This window comes from Uloborus diversus, chromosome 10 (assembly GCF_026930045.1).
Source record: "Uloborus diversus isolate 005 chromosome 10, Udiv.v.3.1, whole genome shotgun sequence".
Taxonomy (NCBI): domain Eukaryota; kingdom Metazoa; phylum Arthropoda; class Arachnida; order Araneae; family Uloboridae; genus Uloborus; species Uloborus diversus.
Genome location: NC_072740.1, coordinates 119,198,248 through 119,221,488, shown reverse-complemented (window position 1 = coordinate 119,221,488; position 23,241 = coordinate 119,198,248). Strand labels below are relative to the sequence as shown.

The 23,241-nt window shown below is 32.8% G+C and overlaps 1 protein-coding gene across 2 annotated transcripts in view; it reads right to left on the bottom strand.

Moving 5' to 3' along the window:
• Window positions 1–2,639: 2,639 nt before the first annotated feature.
• Window positions 2,640–23,241, bottom strand: part of LOC129231340 (3-hydroxyisobutyrate dehydrogenase, mitochondrial-like) — a 34,035-nt gene continuing 13,433 nt past the window's right edge. For both annotated transcript variants that reach the window (XM_054865630.1, XM_054865631.1), the window contains exons 3-6: window positions 13,568–13,689; window positions 8,170–8,380; window positions 4,251–4,407; window positions 2,640–2,811 (exon numbers count right to left, since the gene is read on the bottom strand). In XM_054865630.1, coding sequence (XP_054721605.1) covers window positions 2,641–2,811; window positions 4,251–4,407; window positions 8,170–8,380; window positions 13,568–13,689 — 661 coding nt within the window. In that variant the 3' untranslated portion in view covers window position 2,640. The remainder of the gene's footprint in view (window positions 2,812–4,250; window positions 4,408–8,169; window positions 8,381–13,567; window positions 13,690–23,241) is intronic.

The following is a 23,241-nucleotide window of genomic DNA, read 5'->3' as shown; positions in this document are numbered from 1 at the left end:
AAGCTTCAATATCCAAAAAAGGATTTTTTTACTGTAAAACGTAAAATCCCATAAGTCTCCATTGCTTTTATCCCCCCCCTTTTCCCCAAAAGTGAAATCCTTCTATAATCCTGACTATACCCCCTTACCCCCTTATTAATTTTTTACAATCATCTTCATTTGCCACTTCCCCCCCCCCCCCCCAAAAAAAAGGCAAAGGCCAAGCATTTTCAAATCTGTTTGGCAAAAATTTTTTGAATTTTAGTTTTCCCCTCCATATGCCAATTTTTTTTTCTAAAAAATGAAAAGAATAAGCAAACAATATGATTAAAACAAAAAAAAAATCTTGCAAAAAGTATGCAAAAAAAAAATCCAGTTTTAGCAATTTATTGTTTCCACTTGGTCTTGACACTTTCAGTTGCAAGGGCGCCTTTTCTTTTTGTTCATTATGTATCACAAAAACTTATTGGATTTTATCTTTTTAAATTTATTTAGGAACAGACATTTTCATTGAAACTTGTGAAAATTAACTATCTTGAATGCAATGCCATTTTGAAAAAGTGTTGTTTAAAAAGTAGCGTGAAACTTATAAATAACCATCTTTAAAAGAGAAATAAAGTAAACGAACGAGTTTAAAAATGTATAATATACTAAATGTGTATGAGGTTTGTTTGTTTTTACAATTGTGAGTTTTGTTAAGGATCTTCTGAAAATTGCGATTTTAACATTCAGTATAGAGTGGATGCCGGTTAATCAGTGGTTAACTGAATCAACCGCTTTAATGAAATCAAGTTGTCAGAAACAATAAAATACAGCTTTATTGAATCAGTCACTTTATGGAATCAAAACTGTTTAAAACAAACATGATTCATATAAGCGGCGGCCACTGTATAATGAATTTTTGAGCACTATATTAGGAGTTTTGCCAACTTTAAGTTCTAAAACTTTTCCTTGGTAAAAATTGGAATCCTCCTGCAATCTCTATTGCTACTACAAAATTATAACAGGTTTTTAATTCATTTTCTGAGCACAATTATTTTGTTTTTTTTTTTCAAAAAAAAAATGATGATAATCCCCCCCCCCCCCCATCGGCTTGGTTTTGAAAATAGGGTGAGGGGGGAGTACTTTCGGGATTATACAGTATATTGCATATTTATCTTTATAATTCAAAAAGTGAAAAATAGTGCACAAGTGACCTGACAAAAAAAGGTTGAGTGCGGTTAGTTTAGGTCTTTTCAAAGAATTTTTTTTCTCTGTAAGGTGTGTTCCATTTAAGCCCTTATATGTGTGGTTAGTGTTGAGGATAGCTGCTTCATCAGTCAGGTGACCCAAGCTTAATCCTTAGCATGAGAAGAAATTTACTGTTTTCCTCAAGCTATGTCTTAATACATGGCAAGCTTTAGGCTTTGCACTAAAAAGTTGGAAATTGAGGAGAAAAAGCTATTGTAGTGAAGAAACAATTATCTAGAATGATTGGGACGATCGCTACCTCGGGTATACGAATTTCCTATTTTTCTGAATCACTAAAAAATGCTGTTTGCCGACTGCTTAGAAAACCCAAATTGCTATAATAAATAGCAATGCATTTTAAATAAGAAAACTGTTCAGAAGAGCTTATAAATTTCAAACTACTTAAAAATGTTTGCTGCAAGATCCCCTCCCCCGCCCACGAAAAAAAATCCCCACAGTACTCGATAAAGTTTTAAAAGAATGAAAATGAACAGTAAGCATCATGTTTATGAAGTTTAAGTATGCCTGTTTTACACTACCATGTAGGAAAAGAGCTCGTTTTTGTGAATGTTTGTTGCATGTTTTTTCTTTTGTTTTGGTTTTGTTTTAGCAATTACGATAGTTATTCATTGTCGCTTATGCATTGAATTATCAAAAGAAATGTGCTTCATAAGTTACTGTAGTTGTATTACAGTCTTTTGTTCAACAATCTTTAGGTTTCAAGGTTATACAATATCAACTATCAAAACTAGCGAATCTGGTGTTTGGCATTTCCTGCAATTTTCGCTTAGTTACTCCTATGCTCAAAATGGCTTTAATTACTGTTCATTCAATAAAAAATAGCATTTTAATGCATCAGTATTTATTTTTTTAGCTTTCATTTAAAATAAAATAGGAAAAATGTAAGATTTTTGAGTGTTCTCAAGTTTTGTTCTGGAAAATATTTCGGAAATTTTGCACAGTGTGACAGATGACACAACTTTAAGGTTTGTTTTTGTATGAAATTTTCCGAGTTGCCTGCAAGTAGTACAGTATTTGAGAGAAACCATTTTCATTTGTTTAAGTATTTCTCAAAAATGATCACTTTTTCAAAAACTGTCAAAAATTGGGAATTTTGTTTAATGCTAAAAAATCAAGTAATAAGTTCCTGGTCTTCTGGTTCCAAGGTAAAAGGTTCTGAATTGCATTATAATAATTAGAGAAAGCTATGTTTAGCACAAATCATATCCCAATCACATTGTAAAAGCTGCAGAGTTTATAACTAAACCATTGTAACTAAAAAATTATTAACTTTATCGTAATAACAAAAAGCTTTTTGTATTCCATGGATAATATATGAACTGAAGAAGTTTCTTTTTGGGATAGGGTTAAAGGTCTTATAAATATGCAAATATAGCTGGACATTTTTCTGAAAATCAATAATTTATTACCTTATTTTCTTCCATTAAATGTATGTCCTTCTTGCAAATACAGGAAAACAGAAGAAAAATCCTTATGTGGAAATCCACTATTTACCATCATTCGATAAATTTGATGAGCTAATGAACCTAATGGAGTTGGAGATGATGTTTTTGTTGCAGCCAATTGAGCTAACCCCAGATCCTAAGGAGTATTAATTAAATTTGTTTCACATATACAAAATGAGATGGTATATTAAATATATAAATAGCTAAATTTTTTTGCAATGTTTTGAAAATACTGAGAGTATAGATTAGTTTGGTCCAGACACGGATCTATAAATTTTGCCCCCCCCCCCCCCCCCCACAGAGATCAGCAGTGTATATTTGCAACATTATGAATCTTAGTGCTAGCTTTTCTAATCAATTTCTTGGACTGTTGCACCTCTTAAAGATGTCGGCCCCCCTGCTTTGCGGGTATGCAGATCCAGGCCTGGTTTGGTCTCCTTTCAAAAGATGGCTTTGGCTGTTATGAGTGTTTCATGGTGACAGTCGGTTTTGGTGGCTTCAGAGGTTAGACATCTGTCAATAATATTCAAATTCTAACACTTTGAGTTCCATTAAATACAATTGAATGGGTGAATACTTCTCAATAACTTTTAAATCTTGAGATATTCTTTGAATAAGAAACCAAGATGAATAAATTTATTAATGATAAATGAATGTAATTTTCTGCAACATAAGTATAACATGTAGCATGAAAGTGTACCGACTAAAATAGAGGCAAACAATACAAAATTTGAGTAAAGCTGAATGAAATATTCTTACTTATTCCGCATGCATGGCGCTCAAGTAAAACTTTTATGAAGAATTAAATTTGGGCACTTTCGAATTACAATGCAAAAACATGAGTATTTTAGGATCGTTCGAACATAAGCTGTTTCATGCTAGTTTGTATATATTTCCTCCAACAGTAAATAGCCCATTACTTCATTATTTCACTTATCATTTGATTTTTTAAAAAACTCATGTACATGCTTTAAGTTTTTTTTAAACAAAAATTGATGGTTGAAGCAATGTAAATTTTGCTACTTTAATTTTTGTTTTGAATATATATGCATCTTTTCAATGTTGCAATATGCTTCATATGTGACTACTCCTTGTCTAAACCCTATCTTCATTTTGGTGCTTTAAGATTACCTTACAATTTTCAAGAAGAAAAATGTCAAGGAATAAGTGGTTACTAGTAACAAAAAAAGTAGCTACCAAGAAAAAAGCGTCTGCTGAATACAGACAATTAACTAAATATTTGAATTACCACGTATAAATAACATCATGTAGCTTTATTAAAAATAGAGGAAAGTTACTCAATCAAATTAAATTAAATTTTGAAACATTATTTTGAAAAAAGAAAAAAAAAAGGTAATTGAGAAAATTTTGTACTAAAAATTAACATTAATCTGCTGATTATCAACAGTCACTTAAATGGTAATTAACCTTAAATAAACCTAATTAAATAAGGCTTATTGGGGCATCCCTAGTAACTTGCAATATTTTTCTCTGCTACATCTTGTATTTTCAAATTTAAATCGATTATGGATTAAAACAATTTTATATTAGAGAAAAAAAGAACATTTAGCTTACTTTAGCCATTAGAGCAGTGCCAAATCCTCCTTGGTAATCATTAGAAGATGGTACCTTCTCCATAACACCAGGAACTGGATTGTACACTTCACTAGCCCAACACCTTCCAGAACTCATATTCAAAATCTTGCTCATCATTTTAGGATCCAATCCAAGTCTAAAATTATTTTAAGATAATGCAATATTTAAAATGATTCAATCATAAGTTTTTTTTTTCAAATAAATATACAAAAGAACTAGATGGGGATACATTGACTCTTGATTGACTAGGATGGTCAAAAAATGTCACACACACCCAAACTAAGGGAATATCTAAAATATTCAAACTTATAAAAATTTTATTGAAAATTCTAGAACATGAAAAACTATAATAGGACAGTAATAATTTTATTAATACAAAAATAAAGAGACTGAACATAATTTTTTATGTTTTTAGATTAACAATTAATGCAACACCCCTTCTACTCCTAGAAAAAAAGCTGTTTACCTCACATTTTTGCAATGAAAAAATTCATAGAGGTCTGCTTTCAAACGCTTTTTGAAGAATTTTTAATATGCAAATTTTTCAAAATTTTCATAGCAAGTTCGTCAAATTTAGCCTCAAAAATCCAATAAAGAAGTAGGCCAAAACTTATTGCCACAATGCGTGGCTCAAATAATTTTATCACAATGTGTTGTGTCACTGTTTATATTTTGTGGTGCAAAATGATCTTTGGAGATAAAAATTATTTAAATAAAAATGCTTACATTTTTTGGAACTAGCAAAAGAACCAGTTTCCCTCCAATATTTTAGTAAGAAAATGTTATCACATAACTTGGGACTTCTAGAAAGTAGGGTTACCCCTTGAACAAGGCATTCATGGTATTGAAAATATGAATGCCATGCTAGGCATCATTTTGGATAATAACATCGTAAAATAGTCAGATCTACTAACTGTAGTTCATGAAAAACTTTTTATGCATGAAAATACATTTATAGCTTACCACCAGAATATGCAATCAAAAACTTTCAAATATTCATCTAGTGTTGCACATAAATCTTTTGGATACAATATACTGCTGTCAGGAAAGTTTGAAAACAAATATGAAAATCTAGAAAGAAAGTTGCTCTAAGTTTGACTTTTTTTCTTGTCTTTTAGATGTATATGACAATTTTTCACAGATGCTAAAGCACTTTGCTATTATTATTCATTCATGGTAAATTGGCGCCCTTTTTTCTCTACTTTTCACTATTCCATGCCTATTTTAATAAGGTTGTTACATCTGTTGGCATGAAATGAAAGAAAAACTTCTTAAATATTTGTGTAGAAACCCAAAATTAAGAAATAATCGTTATTAAAACCATATAAGGTGAACTATTAACCTGGCTTAAAGATAGTTTGACAATCAGAGTAACTCTGAGACATGAGAGAAACACATTGAAAAATAAGTTTTAAAAAATCTATTATAGTTGAGGAACCTTAAAGTTAGAAATATATGATTTATAAACATTTAAAAGCTCTTCATTTTTGCTCTGAAGCATCACAAACTTCATATAAATTATTATATTGAAAAAAATATTAAGTGTAGGAAAAGTATTCATATTTAGAGGGGGAAAATGCGGAAGAAAACAGTTTTCGATTATTTAACAAAAAAAATAGGCTTCTTTAAGCAATCGTGAATCGTTTGTGGCATTCAAGAGACATTTTTGTGAATCTTGGTCTGGATCGTCTGAGTACTGCCTATAGTACGTATATAAGTAAAATCTCAGAATAAAACAATAATTCAATATCTTGGAAATGACGTTCTAAGTGATCTTTTTTCTAGTAGACAATGGTGCAGCCACAGGAGGGGGTTTGGGGTTAAAACCCCTCCCAAAACTCCAACATTCATTTTCCCCGTACAAATCAAGGGGGAAAAACAACAGTACTTGAACTTTTCCAAGAGGGGGATAGGTTTCAACAAAATATCTTACTGCACTTTATGATTGGGAAGCAGTCACAAATTACTTAACAATTCTTAAATAAATAAATAATATTTTGTGATGAGCACTCCTAAGGGTATAAGAGCTAAATTGGCCTCAATAAATTGCTAAAAGGAATCATGGAACCTTAGCACTAAAAAAAGTAATGTCGGAGACACTAAAATTAGACAACAAATAAACTTTACCCAAAACTATGGCACAGGTTCTCAGGATGTAATTTAAGGTCTCATTAACCAATTATCACATTTACAAGTTGTGTGTTGTTAAAAGATAATACAATTTGCTCCTTATGGAAGTAAGTTACTGCATCATGACAAATATGCTCTATGGGACATATTAAATGGAATTTTCTTAGTTAAGAAAAGTGAAAAAATGTTCTGATTGCTGTAGCTCAATCAAAAATGATGTATAACAATCAAACTAGTGCTCAGGGGATTTTCAACTGACACGAGATTAGAATATTTTCACCATTTTGTATAGGACGCAACAGTAGATGTATTTGTGGAGGGCTATATGCAGTTAACATTGTCAAATTGAGCTAAGTCAAATCAAACTGCTTTTCATTTATTTAATTGTGCAGTGAAGATGACAAGAACTGTTCTGTGTATTGAAACAAACACTGTAGTCTGAGTGAATATCGTCTGCACATTAGAATTAATGAAGAAATGAAATTCAGCAAAGTGACAACTTTTGGGAAAGCAGCTCTGATAATGTTTAAGCTGAACAGACTGCAAAGTTTACACTGTAAAATATAGCTATCATTGCAACTCAAATGTTATATCTTACTCCCAGTGAGATTATATTAACACCTGATATAACTATTTTTCACATGATTGTACTTTGTACTGTAGGCAAGGTAGTACAAAGCATTACATTGTTATTATTATGTTACAGTTTTACTTATTAGATTTAAAAAGAAAAAATAAGTAAAGATATGCAAGCTAATGGATGACCCTATTGATTCTCCCCCCCCCCCATAAAAGGTGATATTCAAAATAAAAGAAATTGTTTGTAATTACCAAAAAAAGCTACACTTGACCAAATTTCGTTAGCGGCCATTAAAGAAATGCTAAACTAAATGTACTCCCTAGCCCCCCCAGTACTAGCTTTTTTTTTCTTATGAAATGCAATTTATATTCACTATTGTCAAGTATGTCATCTGTACTGATCACTATTCTCTTAGAAATTGCTCTTCCAAGTAACGGATTTGCCCAGTATCACACCCGTCACAAATTTTGTCACATCCGTCACAACACAAAAAAATTCCTGTTAAGTAAAAAAAAATTAAATCCATCATTAATATCATGTATTAAGTTTTATTAGAATGTCTTTTATTAGAAAAAAAATTGCTATTGTCATGAAACATTAAAATATTCACAGGAATTTCTAGAAATATGAGTGCAGGTAAAAACTCATGTCTCAAAAACATCACACCCGTCACAAGATTTTAAAAATTTCTTTAAAAAAATTGAAAAGTCCTGCAGTTTTGCTTCAACTCAATTATTCAAGCAAATGCATAGTTAAACATGATTAAAATACTTTGTTAGTATTTGTTAACTGATATAGTGCTCAAAATGTTGGTTTAACCTCTAAAAATAGTGTCCTGAATGTCACACTTGTCACAATGGAATTGCCCTCCATCCATAACTCACTTTATTTCTCTTTCTAGAGATAAGTCACCATAGCTAGATTATCATCATTTTTCCTCAAAACAATTGGAAAACAATAAGTAAAGTAGCACGGCTGATAAAAAATAGTTTTTTTTTTTTTTGAGTTGAAAAATACAAAGCCAAATGCAAATGGCGAGGCCTGATTTCTGAAAGATTGTGGAAATTCAAAAACTTTTCATTGAAGAATCTTAAAAAATTTGAAATTCTTCTGGAGCACATAGCAAATAATTTAAACACACTAATGGCATTAAAGTTATCAATGAAGTAATTACAGTACGTTATATACCTGATTCCAAGATTCATTGCTTCTGATGTTCCAATCATTGATATCGCAAGTGCCATATTATTGCATATTTTAGCAGCTTGTCCAGTTCCTACATCTCCACAATGAACAACATTTTCACCCATACAATACAGCAGCTCCTTAATAGCTTCATATTCAGATTCTTTTCCACCAACCATAAAAGTCAAAGCTCCTTGCTTTGCAGAAAGCACACCTGCATGAAAAAGTTTTAAAACATTTTCTTGAATATCATAAAATTTCATAATAACAATAAATATGAGTTTACTAAATTAATATTAAATGCATACATATAAATGCAGAGATTTTGCTCACGGAAAAAAGATGTGGTGCCAGAATATTAAAGGATATCTTTAGTTTTGGAGATATTTACTTAGCTTTGTCAGAATTTGTTTTACTAAATTTACCATGTTGTGATTAATTAAATAATTTATGTTACAAACTGAAATTAGCCTTTTTAAATTAAGATCAGAAAACTTAAACCATTCCATTATCATGAGACCAGCAGTCAAATTAGTGCTGGAAGTAATAACGTAACAAAATTAACGAAACATAAGTATAAGAAAAATTCCCTGGTCCCTTGGACTTCATTAAAATGGGATTCAACTATATTCTTAAATTGCAAAACCTCCTTGGACTCAGAAAGAAATAATGAATTGAAAGTATTGAAAAGAAGTGACGGCTTAAATTGCAAAACCTCCTTGGACTCAGAAAGAAATAATGAATTGAAAGTATTGAAAAGAAGTGACGGAAAAAACTATTTACGTAATTACTTTTAAATTCTTGTGAAACAGAACACTCTTAGAACCTGATGCAAGAATTTTAGTTTTACCACTTTACAATCATAAATGTACAAAAAACAAATCCTGCACTGAAAGAGCTAAAATTAAATCAATTTTAGCAGTAAGTTACTGCCCCTAAGCCAGGGATAAGGCAGAACTACATGCAATATACTATACAGCCTGGCAATCACATCCAGAGAATAGTTTTGGTTTTATTAGAACTCATCAGTCTGAATTAGTGAATAACCAAGTTGGAGGCAGATGATGTCTCATTGAAGTTGAGAGTGCCGACAAACTGGCAGATAAAGTGAATTTATCTCACCAGCGAGTGTTCGCGGCATGGTACGGTTTGACTCGTGAATTGAAGAAGGTAAAGCTCAGAGTGACTCTCAGCTTCAATGTTAGTTTTATCACTGTTTACCCAATGACCTAAAAATAACTTCTGCAAGTTATTTTTAGGCCCCCTTAAAAAATCTTTGACAATTATCTTGGCCACAGGGACATCATCCCATTACTTTTATATAGAGAGTATTAGTTAGTTTCGGGCAAAATTTTATTATGCTATGCTAAAGAAAGGGCACTTTTCAGGTGATTAAAAAAAAATGCCAAAATGGTGGCCATTTTTACAAAAAGGGCTAAATAGATGCATTTATTGTGAGTAACGGGCACTTAGAGGGCAGCTTTTGAAAAAACATAGGAAGACATGAATTAAATGCACATTCATCATTAATCTACATGAATAATATAAAGCTGTAGAGTTTGTTTGTTTGAATGAGCTAATCTCAGGAACTACGGGTTCGAATTGAAAAAATATTTTTGTGTTGAATAGTCCATTCATTGAGGAAGGCTATAGGCTATATAACATCACGCTATGACTAATAGGAGTGCAGCAGCAATAAAAAAAGTTATGAAAACGGGAAAATTTATATTGTAATATAAGATTCTTGGAACGCAGAATATGCATAGCCACATTGGCTCAACCTGAAAGTGCGGGCTTCACGATCTAGTGGGCATAGATTTGAGTCAGCTATGAGGCAGATCTCGATGGTACTTTTCAGAGAAAATCCTAAACAATGCTAAAAATGATTTGCAATATACAGTCGAACCTCCATATATCAGACTTCCACATATCAAAATTTTCTATATATCGAAATCCCAGCAAATTTCTATGTTCATTACATAGAAAAATTGTTTCTATACATCGAAAAAATCTCTATATATCGAAAAAAATTTTGAGACATTTATAGATTTTTTTTCCACTTCAGATTGTTTGTCTCATGAAAAATGAAGGTTAAGGGAGAAGATTATGTTCACTAAAGGTTGCTATGAAACTCAGAAGGAATCTGGGGTTGAAAGGTGTGTATATAGGTCGTTGTTCCGTTCTGAAGTTCTTGAACTCCCTGAAGTTTATTTCAGATCTAAGTTGTAACCAGCAACACTGTAAAATCCGTTTTCAATTTATCCCTTGTCTGTTGGTTGTCATTCCTAGTCTTTTTAGCTTCAGTAAAAATCATTCAAGTTAAGTAGATTGATTTTTTACTTTTCTCTCGATTCCATTGTCAAAACGAAACTGCCCTAATGTTGTGGATCAAGTTAATCGCCGAAGAATGAAGGTGTATGACAGCGCAAAGATGTAATTTCTGTTACTTTTTTAATTATCAACTTTCATTTAATCTGATGCTTGTATAAATTAGAAATTGGGTTTCATACATGAAAATTAGCTTTAATTTTAGTATTTTAGGATATTTGTACGATATAATAATATTGTTTCTACATATCGAATTTTTTTCCGGCAATTTGCTACTTCGATATATGGAAGTCTGACTATATATATATATATGTATATATATATCGTCTCATTTTTCTTATTAATCTATACTAATAATATAAAGCTGTACAGTTTGTTTGAACGCACAAATCTCAGGAACTACTGGTTTGAATTGAAAAGCTCTTTTGGTGTTAAATAGTCCATTCATTGAGGAAGGCTATAGGCTATATAACATCACGCTATGAGTAATAGGAGTGCAGCAGCAATAAAAAATGTTATGAAAACGGGAAAATTTATATCTATACTAATATTATAAAGCTGAAGAGTTTGTTTGTTTGAACGTGCTAATCTCAGGAACTACTGGTTCGAACTGAAAAATTCTTTTTGTGTTGAATAGTCCATTTATTGAGGAAGGCTATAGGCTATTTTTTTGAATCAGATTGACCGAAATGTTTGTAATTGCAAATTAAATGTTTAATTAATTGTTTAGTTCTATGAATTCCTAATAGATAGCGGAGTAAGTTAACTCTTTGAAAGGGCGCTGGCTGACAATGTCGAGAGCTGCGAGGAACCATGCCCATGTTTATCTGTTGCAATCAGCTTCTTCAATGTTTGTTTCTGTTCTTATAGTTGAAGATAGTTACTTATCTAAGTAAATAATTTGATTTGTCGTATTATTCTATTGTGATTGTTCTTTATAATGTTTTTATTATAGCATAGTTTATTTGGCAAAACACTTTAAATTGCTTGGAAAAAACCGTTTCACTTGCTTAATGGCAGAGTTAGGGCAGTGTAGTTGCTTGAAGCGTTAAGCGATAAATCATGTAGTTGAAGGATTACTTTGAGTTTTAAAGCTACTGTTAATATTTTTTGTGTTTTGGCGAATAGTTTTAAATTCCAAAGAGACTTTAATAGGTCTTTTGAAAAAGTGTGTACACATTTTAGTAGCAGAAAAATCATTTCGCATCAGAAGGGTGACGGGGTCGATGACTTTTTCTGTTCAACAAACTTCCTTTAACTTCTTAGAACGAGCATCGCCGAGTAGGTACTGCTAGTTGTACCTAGCAGGAAGGTAAATATTGTTTGGGTATTTACCCAAGGCCTGGGTAAATACCCAAAAACTGGGTATTTTACAAAAAAATGCAAAAAGTGAAAGGGAATTTTTTTTCAAATCTAAATTTGAAATAATTGGTAAAACTGATACATACATATGTATTACACTGTTTATAATATTTTTTATTGAAAGACTTGATGAAATTATGAAAGAAACATAGTGTGTGAACCAAAGAATCTTTCTGTTCAATGACATTATTGGAGAAGATTTTTGCTTTTTTTTGTAACCAGTTAAGCTCATTACTTTTTGCAGAATGGCTTTTATGTCTGAAATTTAGCTATCAACATTGATTAGGCACATCCAACACGTTTAATGTGAATATCACATTAGATTGCTAAGTTGTTTCACACAATAATTCTTTCAATATGTGATCAAAATACAATTTTTGGGCAAAAATTAATTGTTTTGAATATGGTTGGTTATACAAGGTGTATTCTAAAAGTAATGCAATGGTTTTTTCCAGGCCGCTTTTATTGGGGTCGGAGTATTACTGAACTACTTGGTTTAGGTGAGGGAGACCCTAAGGTTTTCTGGAAAACTAGTCTCGGGGTTCTCCAAGCTGTGGAAGTGGCCGGACGTAAGTTAATGTTAACCTCTGCGGATTGACCGTGCCACGGGAAAAATGGTACATGATTAAGTTTTGTTGCTTAACCAACAAAATCTCATGAGGAGACTAACAAAATTATTCTTGAGGTTTACGGAGACTCTTCTCTGTCTTATTCACAAGTTTTGAGATGGTTAAAGACCTCTAAAGAGGGCCGGGAAGAGGTTCAAGATGGACAATGCTCTGGGCGGATGTCAACCAGCAAAACTGACAACAATGTGGCTCGTGTTCCTCAATTGTTGGACTTTGACCCTCGATTGATTATCAAGGTGGTTGCAAATGAACTGAACATGTCACCTACTGTTGTGTTTCCCATTACTCAAGATTTAGCAAGGAGAAAAGTGTGAGGCAAGTTTGTGCCCAAGCACCTTGCCATAACGAGCTGCCAATCCACAAATTTCAGGCTAAACACCAGGTGAAAATACTATCCCAGCCCCCTATAGTCCTGACGTCGCCCTGACAGACTTCATTTTGTTCCCTTGGATTAAGGCACGCCTGAAATGAACCCATTTTTCATCCCTAGAAGAGATCCAATCAGCTTAGGGGAGGTCCCCAAAAACGCCTTTCAGGGCACTTATCAGTAATGGCAGAAACGATGGAAGAAATGTGCAGAAGCCCAAGGACATTACTTAGAAGAATTTTAAGTGTTTGTGCAAATCTGTTCAATAAATTACTTTAAAAAAAATTGCATTACTTTTGAAATAGACCCTGTATATATACATAGTGGAATACATACAGAAAAGTATTTTAGTTAAATATAAATTTTTGAAATAAATACCCGGGTAAATATCCATTTTGGGTATTTACCGGGTAAATACCCATTTTGGGTATTTACCCTGGGGATTTACTTCTAAAAGTAAATACCCGGGTATTTTACATCACTAACCACAAGTGATCAACTTATACACGTTTTACTGTAGAAGGTACACATGCATTTTCAAAAAAGAGAACAGTCCTCTATGCTGACTCAAAATAAGAACTGGTTTTTGACTTTGTTTCACTTCTTAGCTCAAATATTTTTAGAGATCTTGTCAACCCCCTGTGAAAATGATATATATACACACACATATATATATATAGCTTTATATATAAGAAAACTAAGAAACTTTTTTTACCACCAGAAACTGGAGCATCAAGGAACACAGCACCTCTCTTTTCAGCCATTATTGCTAAATCTTTGGTCACAGATGGATCAATAGTGCTACTATCAATCAACAGGGTACCAGGCTTAACTTGCCTTCAAAGGAAAAAAGCAAAAATATTGAAAGTAACTTATAACAATCATAACATAGTAAGTTTAAGAATAAAATTCTCTCCTAGAAAAAAGAACGTTTGTATAAGAAATAGACAAAATTGGGAGGGGGGGGGAAATATAATAATAATAACAATAATTTCAGTATGACACAAGGTTTCCACTTCTAAAGTTACTGGAAGCAGCTTTTTTAGCTCTCAGACCTGAAAATTACCACATCCCTGGCCTGTAAGACTCATCTAGGCATCTGTAGTTTACTAGGAAAGAGCTATACAAAAAGTTTTGAATATGGCAGAAAATAATTAAAATACATGTCTTAGTGATAGCTAAATGTAAGCAAAATGAAACTTGAGAAAATGAAATTTCAAACATATATCAGTATTTGTTTAAAATAGAATCCCACTAATTTATCATTACTAACAACGCTACAAAATTCAAGTTCAATTTTCATATTCTACTGGCTTAAAAAAAGTGCTATTATTGACACTTGAAAAAAAAAGGCAAAACAGCTATTTAAGCTATTCGCCATTGTGTGCATGACGAAATGTTCAATTTCAGAAGGTTTGTTTTGTAAGTGGGATGGGCATGATTAAACAGAGCTTACAGTAGCAGCACTGAAAATTGGATAAAAAATAGAACGTCTGAAATTAGAATATTTAATAGACATACACAGTACAGTCAAACCCCACTATAGCAAACCCGGGACATAACGATCCCCTGGCTGTAACAACCGTTCAAATTAGAGGTGGAACAAAGCTTTGGCCAGGCCGAAGCTCCGACCATTTTACCAAAGCTTTGGCCTGGCCGAATCGTGAACTGTGATTCAGCCTGAAGCAGTTTATGTTGCGAATTTTCTTTCGCAATTATTATTATATAAGATATTGTCTTTTAAATGCAAAATTGTACCTTATGATAAATCATAAAAGAAATGTACAGGGTGTTCTGTTTTAACCTGCAAAAAACTCTGTTTTCGCAACCGTTAGTCCTAGATGCATACTTCCGGTTGCAAAAATTTTCAAAGTCGAATGCAAAGTTAAGATATTGAAAGTTTGAAGCAAAAATAAAAATGAATCAAAAAATACAAAATTGAACTTTTTATACAGTGCCCCAGGTCCCCTAACTTATATTCAGGGAAATAATCTTCATTGAAAAACAATTCCAACATAAAAAGTTTGATATTAGTTCAACCAATATTCATTGAGGTATGAAAAGCTGTGTTTTGTGACTTATACCACTTCACACTCGCCGTCAATGACCTTTAGAGGAAAAATATAACAGTTAACCAGGGTTTATAAAATTAGATGTGTGCGCAGAATTATATGTGTTTTGCAAATTGTTCGCTGTTTTGTACTGTGTTTTTTTTAGGCATAACATTTGCATTTATTTTTGAATATCAATAAAAAATATTAATACTTTGTTTTATTACTTCGACAACAAGTCATGCCTCTAAAAGAGCAATAAAATCTAATCTCATCTTTTATATGGTCCCTTTAAACTTTTAACTCAAACATCTCCTTGAATTTTGGTTGCAAAAATGTTAAATTTTTTGTGTTGGTAATGTTTTTCAATGGAGATTATTTTCCTACATATATAAGTTAGAGGACCTGGGGACCTGTCTAAAAAGTTCAATTTTGTAATTTTTGATTCATTTTTATTTTTGCTTCAAACTTTCAATATCCTAATCCTGCATCTCATTTTGAACATTTTTTCAATTGAAAGTATGCATCTAGGACTAACGGTTGCGTAAATAGAGATCTTGCAGGGTTAAATAGAACACCCTGTATATTTAATTTTAAAATTTACATGTATTGAACCCTTGGAGCCAGAATTCTTTCAACAATCAATAAAAAGTTTATTAGCAATGTATTCTAATGAAAGTAACTTTATATTTAGTTTGTGATTATGTTTTAAAAATAAGGTTTAAAATGAAGCTATATATAAAAATGTACTACATTAAACATTCTTCAAATATTTCTAGGTTTGGAACTTATAACAACAGTGATGTTATTTATATGGCAGATACATTGTATTTAAAAGTAATTGGTACAATATTTCAGTTTTTTAAATCGATGAATTAATCTGCCAACATATTTTAACTTACGACTTTGTTAAATTCTTCTATAAATATAAATACCAAATGATAGACTAGTAGGAAAGAATGCATGATATTACTTTTAGGAAGTCATCAAAAATTGAAACATTTTGCATTAAAAATGTTTTGATATTTACATTTTTAATGAATAAATACCTTTGTGCTTGAAAATTGAATGAATGAATTACCAATGTTTTAGTGCACAAAAATTACAAATTAGTGTAGACATGCGTTTTGGGGTTACAAGTCTTTCTTTCCTTGGATGACTTCTCATCCAAAAGCTCTCTTTTTTTTGCATTGAAAAGGGGGCTCCTTGTAACCCCGAAACATGTGTCTGCAGTAAATTGCAATTTTCGTACATTAAAATGTTGGTAATTCAATCATTGAATTTACATTAGTATTAACACTAATCTAAGTAGTAGGTACTTCACTATTGGAAAATTCTATAATTTAGTTTTTCATTACATCAGTTGGTTATTATAAACATTAACTTAATTGTAGAGCATGCCTTTAATATTCCAAATAATTCTTTATATGACTTATTCTAATAAAAATTAGAAATATGTGCTTTTCTGGTACAACCAGTGCAAAGCAATAGTAAAATCATCTTAACTGGTGATATGTAATAAATAAAATGAACACACTAAAAAGGGGACCTTACGGTCTCGGAAATTCAGATCGGGATGAAATTCAGCAGATTAGTAGTACCCCTTGAGAGTATCCACACAGTAAAGTAATAATGCGCACTAGGCAGAACAAAACAGCCTCTGAAGTTTTACGTGCAGCTTATATACTAGTATCAAGGGTAGAAGTAGTCCTATATATCCTATATTTCCCATATTTTCAAAAAAAGCATCAAAAGTGTACTATATTTCCTATATTTTTGAAATTGTCCTATATTTCCTGTATTCTTATAGTTTGTTATAAAAAATTGTAGAAAATTACCATTGAAAAGCCTTTTGGTCACTTGATTCACTAATTCAAGACTGCTTAAAAACAAGATGCTTGTTTACAAAAAAATATTTTTTTTTTTTTGGAATCTCTGCCAGCACCCATCTCTTTAAATTTTGTTGAGTATTTTTGACAAAATTTTCAATTTGTTTTTAAGAGAAAGCTTCAATGGTCTATATTTTATGACAAGCTCTCCAAACAATTGATGAAGCACTTTGCCAATGAATTTTCACTAACAACAAAATGTGGGAAGATTCAGCCGCTATTAATGTTAAAAAAAAGGGCTATTTGAAATATTTAAATGTAAATAATAATGCAAAAAAAAGAAAAATAAATAAATAAAAATAAAAAATAAAATAAATAAAAAAAATAAAAAAGATAAATTAACCTTGCCTGGATTCAAAATTTGAAATTCTTACTAAAATCAGAATTTTACATTATTTGAACACTATATTTTTAGCAGAATTGGTTATTAAAAAAAAGGCTTTTCAGAAATTTTAAAAAAGAAATAAAATTTTTACAGGATCCTTCCCTTGATATGTCACTATCTTGTTAAAAATTTTGAGGAATGGGGATTGGATGTTACTTGGATGTAAATTAATTCATTTTGGAAAAATACTTCGTAATGATAAAAATTGATCAGCTTTCTAGATGCATATACTTTGGTTTAGTAGTAGTGAAAGTCTTTAGCACCTTTCGTAAGATGTAGCATCAGTTAAAAGAGGTTTCTCGCAAACAAAAAGATACTGACGTAAGAAAGATCATCCTATAGCATTGACTCTATAATAAGAGTTTTAAGGTTGATTAAGGTACTGCAATTGGAAAAGCGATAAATTATGCATGCATTACCAAGGAAAGAGTTCCGTTTTATAACGTTTTATCATAGTACTAAATACAAAATTCATAAAGAAATGGGAAATTCTTGTAGAGATGCATAAGAGGCAAAAGAAAAGGTTCATGTACCTTCCAAAAAAAAATAGTAAAACTTAAAAAAAAAAATTGATTTTGCACAGTCTGATTAATGTAGGCAGTCAAGGCATAGAAAATGACCTCACACATAAATACATATATATATATATATATATATATATGCATAAACTTTTTTTTTCTGAAGCTATTCCTTCATGGGTTTTTTAACTGTATACAGTATGATTAATTGAAATCATTGATAATAATTTTTGCAGGAATATCTAGATTATATACTATGTATTGTTTATTTTTTCATATCAGTATTATTCTCAAAACATGTCCTATATTTGTCCTATATTTTAGGTGGAAAATGTCCTATGTATTAAAAGTTGACCACTTCTACCCCTGCAGTATACTACTTTCACCAGCAGCAGCTCGGTGGCTATGTGGTCAGCGTACTGGACTCCTGTGCAATCCATCTTGGGTTCGATTCCTCTTGAAGAATTCTTTTTTTCACCAAAATGTACCTCTCTTGTTCAACCTTGTGACGTCTATGTTTATAGACAGGTAAAGAATCTAATACAGCATATACAAAATTATGCATATCTCATTGAAAATAAGGGAAAAATTATACACGTGAAGACTATTCAGGTGTATGTATATAAATAAATAATTGATAAATAAAAGTCATATTTTTAAATTTTTTACCTAAATTAACAAGTCTTACCCTAATTTTGTTGCCATGGTAATTAAAATTATAATTTATAGTCGATTGAATTTCTCTATTTTTTCGATTAAAAATACATTACGTATTTAAAAACAAAGTATTATCTTCAATTCAAATCTCAATTAGCTGTAAGAGTAGCTTTACAAATTCATATAAAAAAATTCTTCGAGAAGCATCGAACCCGAATTGACAGCAGGGAAATGCAGCTCGCTGACCACACAGTCACCGAGCTGTAGCTGACGAGTAATATCTACTAGTATATATAGGCTGCACGTAAAACTTTAGAGGCTGTTTTCTCGGAATATTCTCGCTAGTGCGCTTTATTACTTTACTGTGTGGATACTCTCAAGGGGTACTACTAATCTGCTGAATTTCATCTCGATCTGAATTTCCGAGACCGTAAGGTCTCCTTGTAAGCTGAAAATGTTGAAAAAACTAAGAGTAGTCAAGTATATGGAGAATTACACGATGTTGTGTGCATTTATTGCATATTTAAAATGCTAAAACTCAACATACCGTCCAGCCGAAGCTTCGGTATTCGGCGCTTCGACCAATTTATGCTTTGTGTGATCTCCAATCACTATGTAATTATATTTTGCAGAATATATTTATTGAATGTTTATCTTTAATTGCAGTATTCTTTTTCTTAGTTGAACAGTATTGAAGAAACAAAGCAAAAAATGCAGAAGGTAATTAATTTTTTTTTTCTTATTTTCAATTCAAGCCGAGCCATCTAGATCATTTTTCTTGATGATTAGATAAACTTAGCATATTTCTCAGTTCTCACTGACATACATGTCTGTCAATTCTTCCACTTTTGGTGGGAATGTCCCACTTTTATACCAGCTCTCCCCGCCAGTCAGGTTTTTCATGCTCTCTTCACTGGTTTTTTTTAGTTTTTAAAATTTTTAGTTGTAGTAAAATCTCGTTATATCCTGCTTTTCAGGGGACAAATAAATATATAAAGTGTGATATACCTGACAACTTAATTATTATTGACATTTTTGACATCAATATTTTCAACATGCATCTCTAATTGAGGTACTTCTTCAAGAGATTTAAGTAAGGTGTTTAGGCTTACCTCTAGATCTTGGAGGCGACCAATGTCATCCCATTCCTTATTAAGAGCAGGTGTAAGTCTTCAATGTCCCTTATTTCCAAAACTTCAGATAGCAGTTCTTGCAGTTTTTGAATTTTGGCTTCCAACAAGGTACTTGTATAAGCATTTGATTCAGTAAATTTTTCAACAAATGTTTCTAGTTTTGTTGTGGCACCTTTTACATTACCTTTCATTCCATTAAGCTTATCCATAGATTCAGGGGCATGCACAAGAGGGGGGGGGGGGAGAGAAGGGACACCTGTTGGCCCGGGAACGAAAGGGCCCCGGAAAAGTCATTTGGGATGGGCCTCAAAATTTCTGTGCACGCCCCTGCATTAGATTGTCTCTGGAACTGTGAGGAACCACTGTTGTTTCACATGATGCTTGAGGAAAAGTCAGTAAATGAACTAATTGCTGATGAAGACAAATTTAGCGGAAGGCAAGTGTCCCCGAAAATAAGTTTATCCATAGATTCAAGAGCATGCACAGAAGGGAAGGGGGCAGAAAAGGGACACCTGTTGGCCCGGGCCCAAATGGGGCCCGGAAAAGTCATTTGGGATGGACCTCAAAAATTTCTGTGCACGCCCCTGCATTACATTGTCTCTGGATCTGTGAGGAACCACTGTTGTTTCACATGATGTTTGAGGAAAACAGTCAGAAAATAAACTAATTGCTGATGAAGACAAATTTAGCGGAAGGCAAGTGTCTTCTTCAGAAATCATTTCAACTGAAAATCTGTTGGGATTATTGGAATATTTTGGTCAGTGGTATATCTAACACTTTCTGAAACCTCAATGGATGGAACACTTCCTGAGTTCCCTATGAGATCATTTAATACAAGTGAGTGTCCCTAATTTTTCACTAATTGGATCCAAGGAAAGTTTTCTGCAGAAATACTATTTGAAATTTCCTCAAAACTCTCAAAATTTTTGTGTCTTACTACAGATGCATCAAAGATACTGCACAGTCTGAAAACATTTTTGTTAAGACAGTCAAATTGTGAAGCAAGAAAATTATCATTGAATAAAAATGTTCGGTTTCATCTTCCCTGCATATATTCGTCAAAGTCAAGCTTTAGTTTCAAGTCTAATGGAGAATGCTCACGAGGAAAGCATTTTTCGACAATCTCTTGATTTCCTTTAATATGAAATGCTTCAACTTCAACACTACTTGGTCTTGGAAATAACTGTCCCTGCCGAACTGGAACAAAGCTCTCTAGGAATGTTGAAGTTGTTATTAGAAATTGTAGTCTGATATGATGAATCCTTCATTGTAGGTTTCTTTTTTGTCTGCTGATTGCAGCTTAAAACCTTGATGGATGACTTTGTCTTAACATGCTTGTCACTTTTTTTCTTCATGAAATAAGTCCCCAACACACACAGAAGACTCCTTTTGCTGTATTTGCACACGTCATAGTTTCATTCGATGGTATACAGTTAGAACTTGGGAACTTAACATGAGTTTTATTTTCATTCACATTTATGGAAATTTCCTCCATTGGGGAATTTTGGGCCACTCTGAGGGCCCAAAATCCAAAAAAAAACCCTAGGATCCCCGAAAATAAGTTTATCCCTAGATTCAGGAGCATGCACAGGAGGGGGGGGGGGCAAAGAAGGACACCTGTTGGCCGGGGCCCGAAGGGGGCCCGGAAAAGTCATTTGGGATGGGCCTCAAAAATTCTGTGCACGCCCCTGCATTTAGATTGTCTCTGGAACTGTGAGAAACCACTGTTGTTTCACATGATGCTTGAGGAAAAGTCGGTAAATGAACTAATTGCTGATGAAGACAAATTCAGCGGAAGGCAATCGTCTTTTTCAGAAATCGTTTCAACTGAAAATCTGTTGGGATTATAGGCACATTTTGCTCAGTGGTATATCTAACACTTTCTGAAACCTCAGTGGATGGAACACTTCCAGAGTTCCCTATGAGATCATTTAATACTAGTGAGTGTTCCTAATTTTTCACTAATTGGATCCAAGGAAAGTTTTCTGCAGAAATACTATTTGAAATTTCCTCAGAACTCTCAAAATTTTTGCGTCTTGCTACAGATGCATTAAAGATACTGCACAGTCTGAAAACATTTTTGTTAAGAGAGTCAAATTGTGAAGCAAGAAAATTATTATTGAATAAAAATGTTCGGTTTCATCTTCCCTGCATATATTCGTCTAAGTCAAGCTTTAGTTTCAAGTCTAATGGAGAATGCTCACGAGGAAAGCATTTTTCGACAATCTCTTGATTTCCTTTAATATGAAATGCTTCAACTTCAACGCTACTTGGTCTTGGAAATAACTGTCCCTGCCGAACTGGAACAAAGCTCTCTAGGAATGTTGAAGTTATTAGAAATTGTAGTCTGATATGATGAATCCTTCATTGTAGGTTTCTTTTTTGTCTGCTGATTGCAGCTTAAAACCTTGATGGATGACTTTGTCTTAACATGCTTGTCACTTTTTTTCTTCATGAAATAAGTCCCCAACACACACAGAAGACTAATTTTGCTGTATTTGCACACGTCATAGTTTCATTCGATGGTATACAGTTAGAACTTGGGAACTTAACATGAGTTTTATTTTCATTCACATTTATGGAAATTTCCTCCATTGGGCAGTTTGGGCCACTCTGAGGGCCCAAAATCCAAAAAAACAATAGGATCCCCGAAAATAAGTTTATCCCTAGATTCAGGAGCATGCACAGGAGGGGGGGGTGCAGAGAAGGACACCTGTTGGCCCGGGCCCGAAGGGGGCCCGGAAAAGTCATTTGGGATGGGCCTCAAAATTTCTGTGCACGCCCCTGCATTTAGATTGTCTCTGGAACTGTGAGGAACCACTGTTGTTTCACATGATGCTTGAGGAAAAGTCAGTAAATGAACTAATTGCTGATGAAGACAAATTTAGCGGAAGGCAATCGTCTTTTTCAGAAATCGTTTCAACTGAAAATCTGTTGGGATTATAGGCACATTTTGCTCAGTGGTATATCTAACACTTTCTGAAACCTCAATGGATGGAACACTTCCAGAGTTCCCTATGAGATCATTTAATACTAGTGAGTGTCCCTAATTTTTCACTAATTGGATCCAAGGAAAGTTTTCTGCAGAAATACTATTTGAAATTTCCTCAGAACTCTCAAAATTTTTGTGTCTTGCTACAGATGCATCAAAGATACTGCAGAGTCTGAAAACATTTTTGTTAAGACAGTCAAATTGTGAAGCAAGAAAATTATCATTGAATAAAAATGTTTGGTTTCAACTTGTGTTTTTTCACGAAATCTTCCCTGCATATATTCGTCTAAGTCGAGCTTGAGTTTCCAAGTCTAATGGAGAATGCTCACGAGAAAAGCATTTTTCGATAATCTCTTGATTTTCTTTGATATTAAATGCTTCAACTTCAACACTACTTGGTCTTGGAAATGACTGTCCCTGCCGAACTGGAGCAAAGCTATCGAGGAATGCTGAAGTTATTAGAAATTGTAGTTTGCTGTGTTGAATCCTTCATTGTCGGTTTTTCCGTCTGCTGACTGCAGCTTAAAACCTTGATGGATGACTTTGTCTTAACATGCTCGTCACTTTTTTTCCTCATAAAACATGTCCCCAACACACACAGAAGACTCCTTTGTGTGGACATATCATAGATTCATTTGATGGTATTCAGTTAGAACTTGAGAACTTAACACTATTTTCATTTTCATTCATATTTATGAAAATTTCCTCACTGGTATCACAGATGGAAGTTGCCCTCGACAACGAAGAGGACGAAAAGCTTAAAT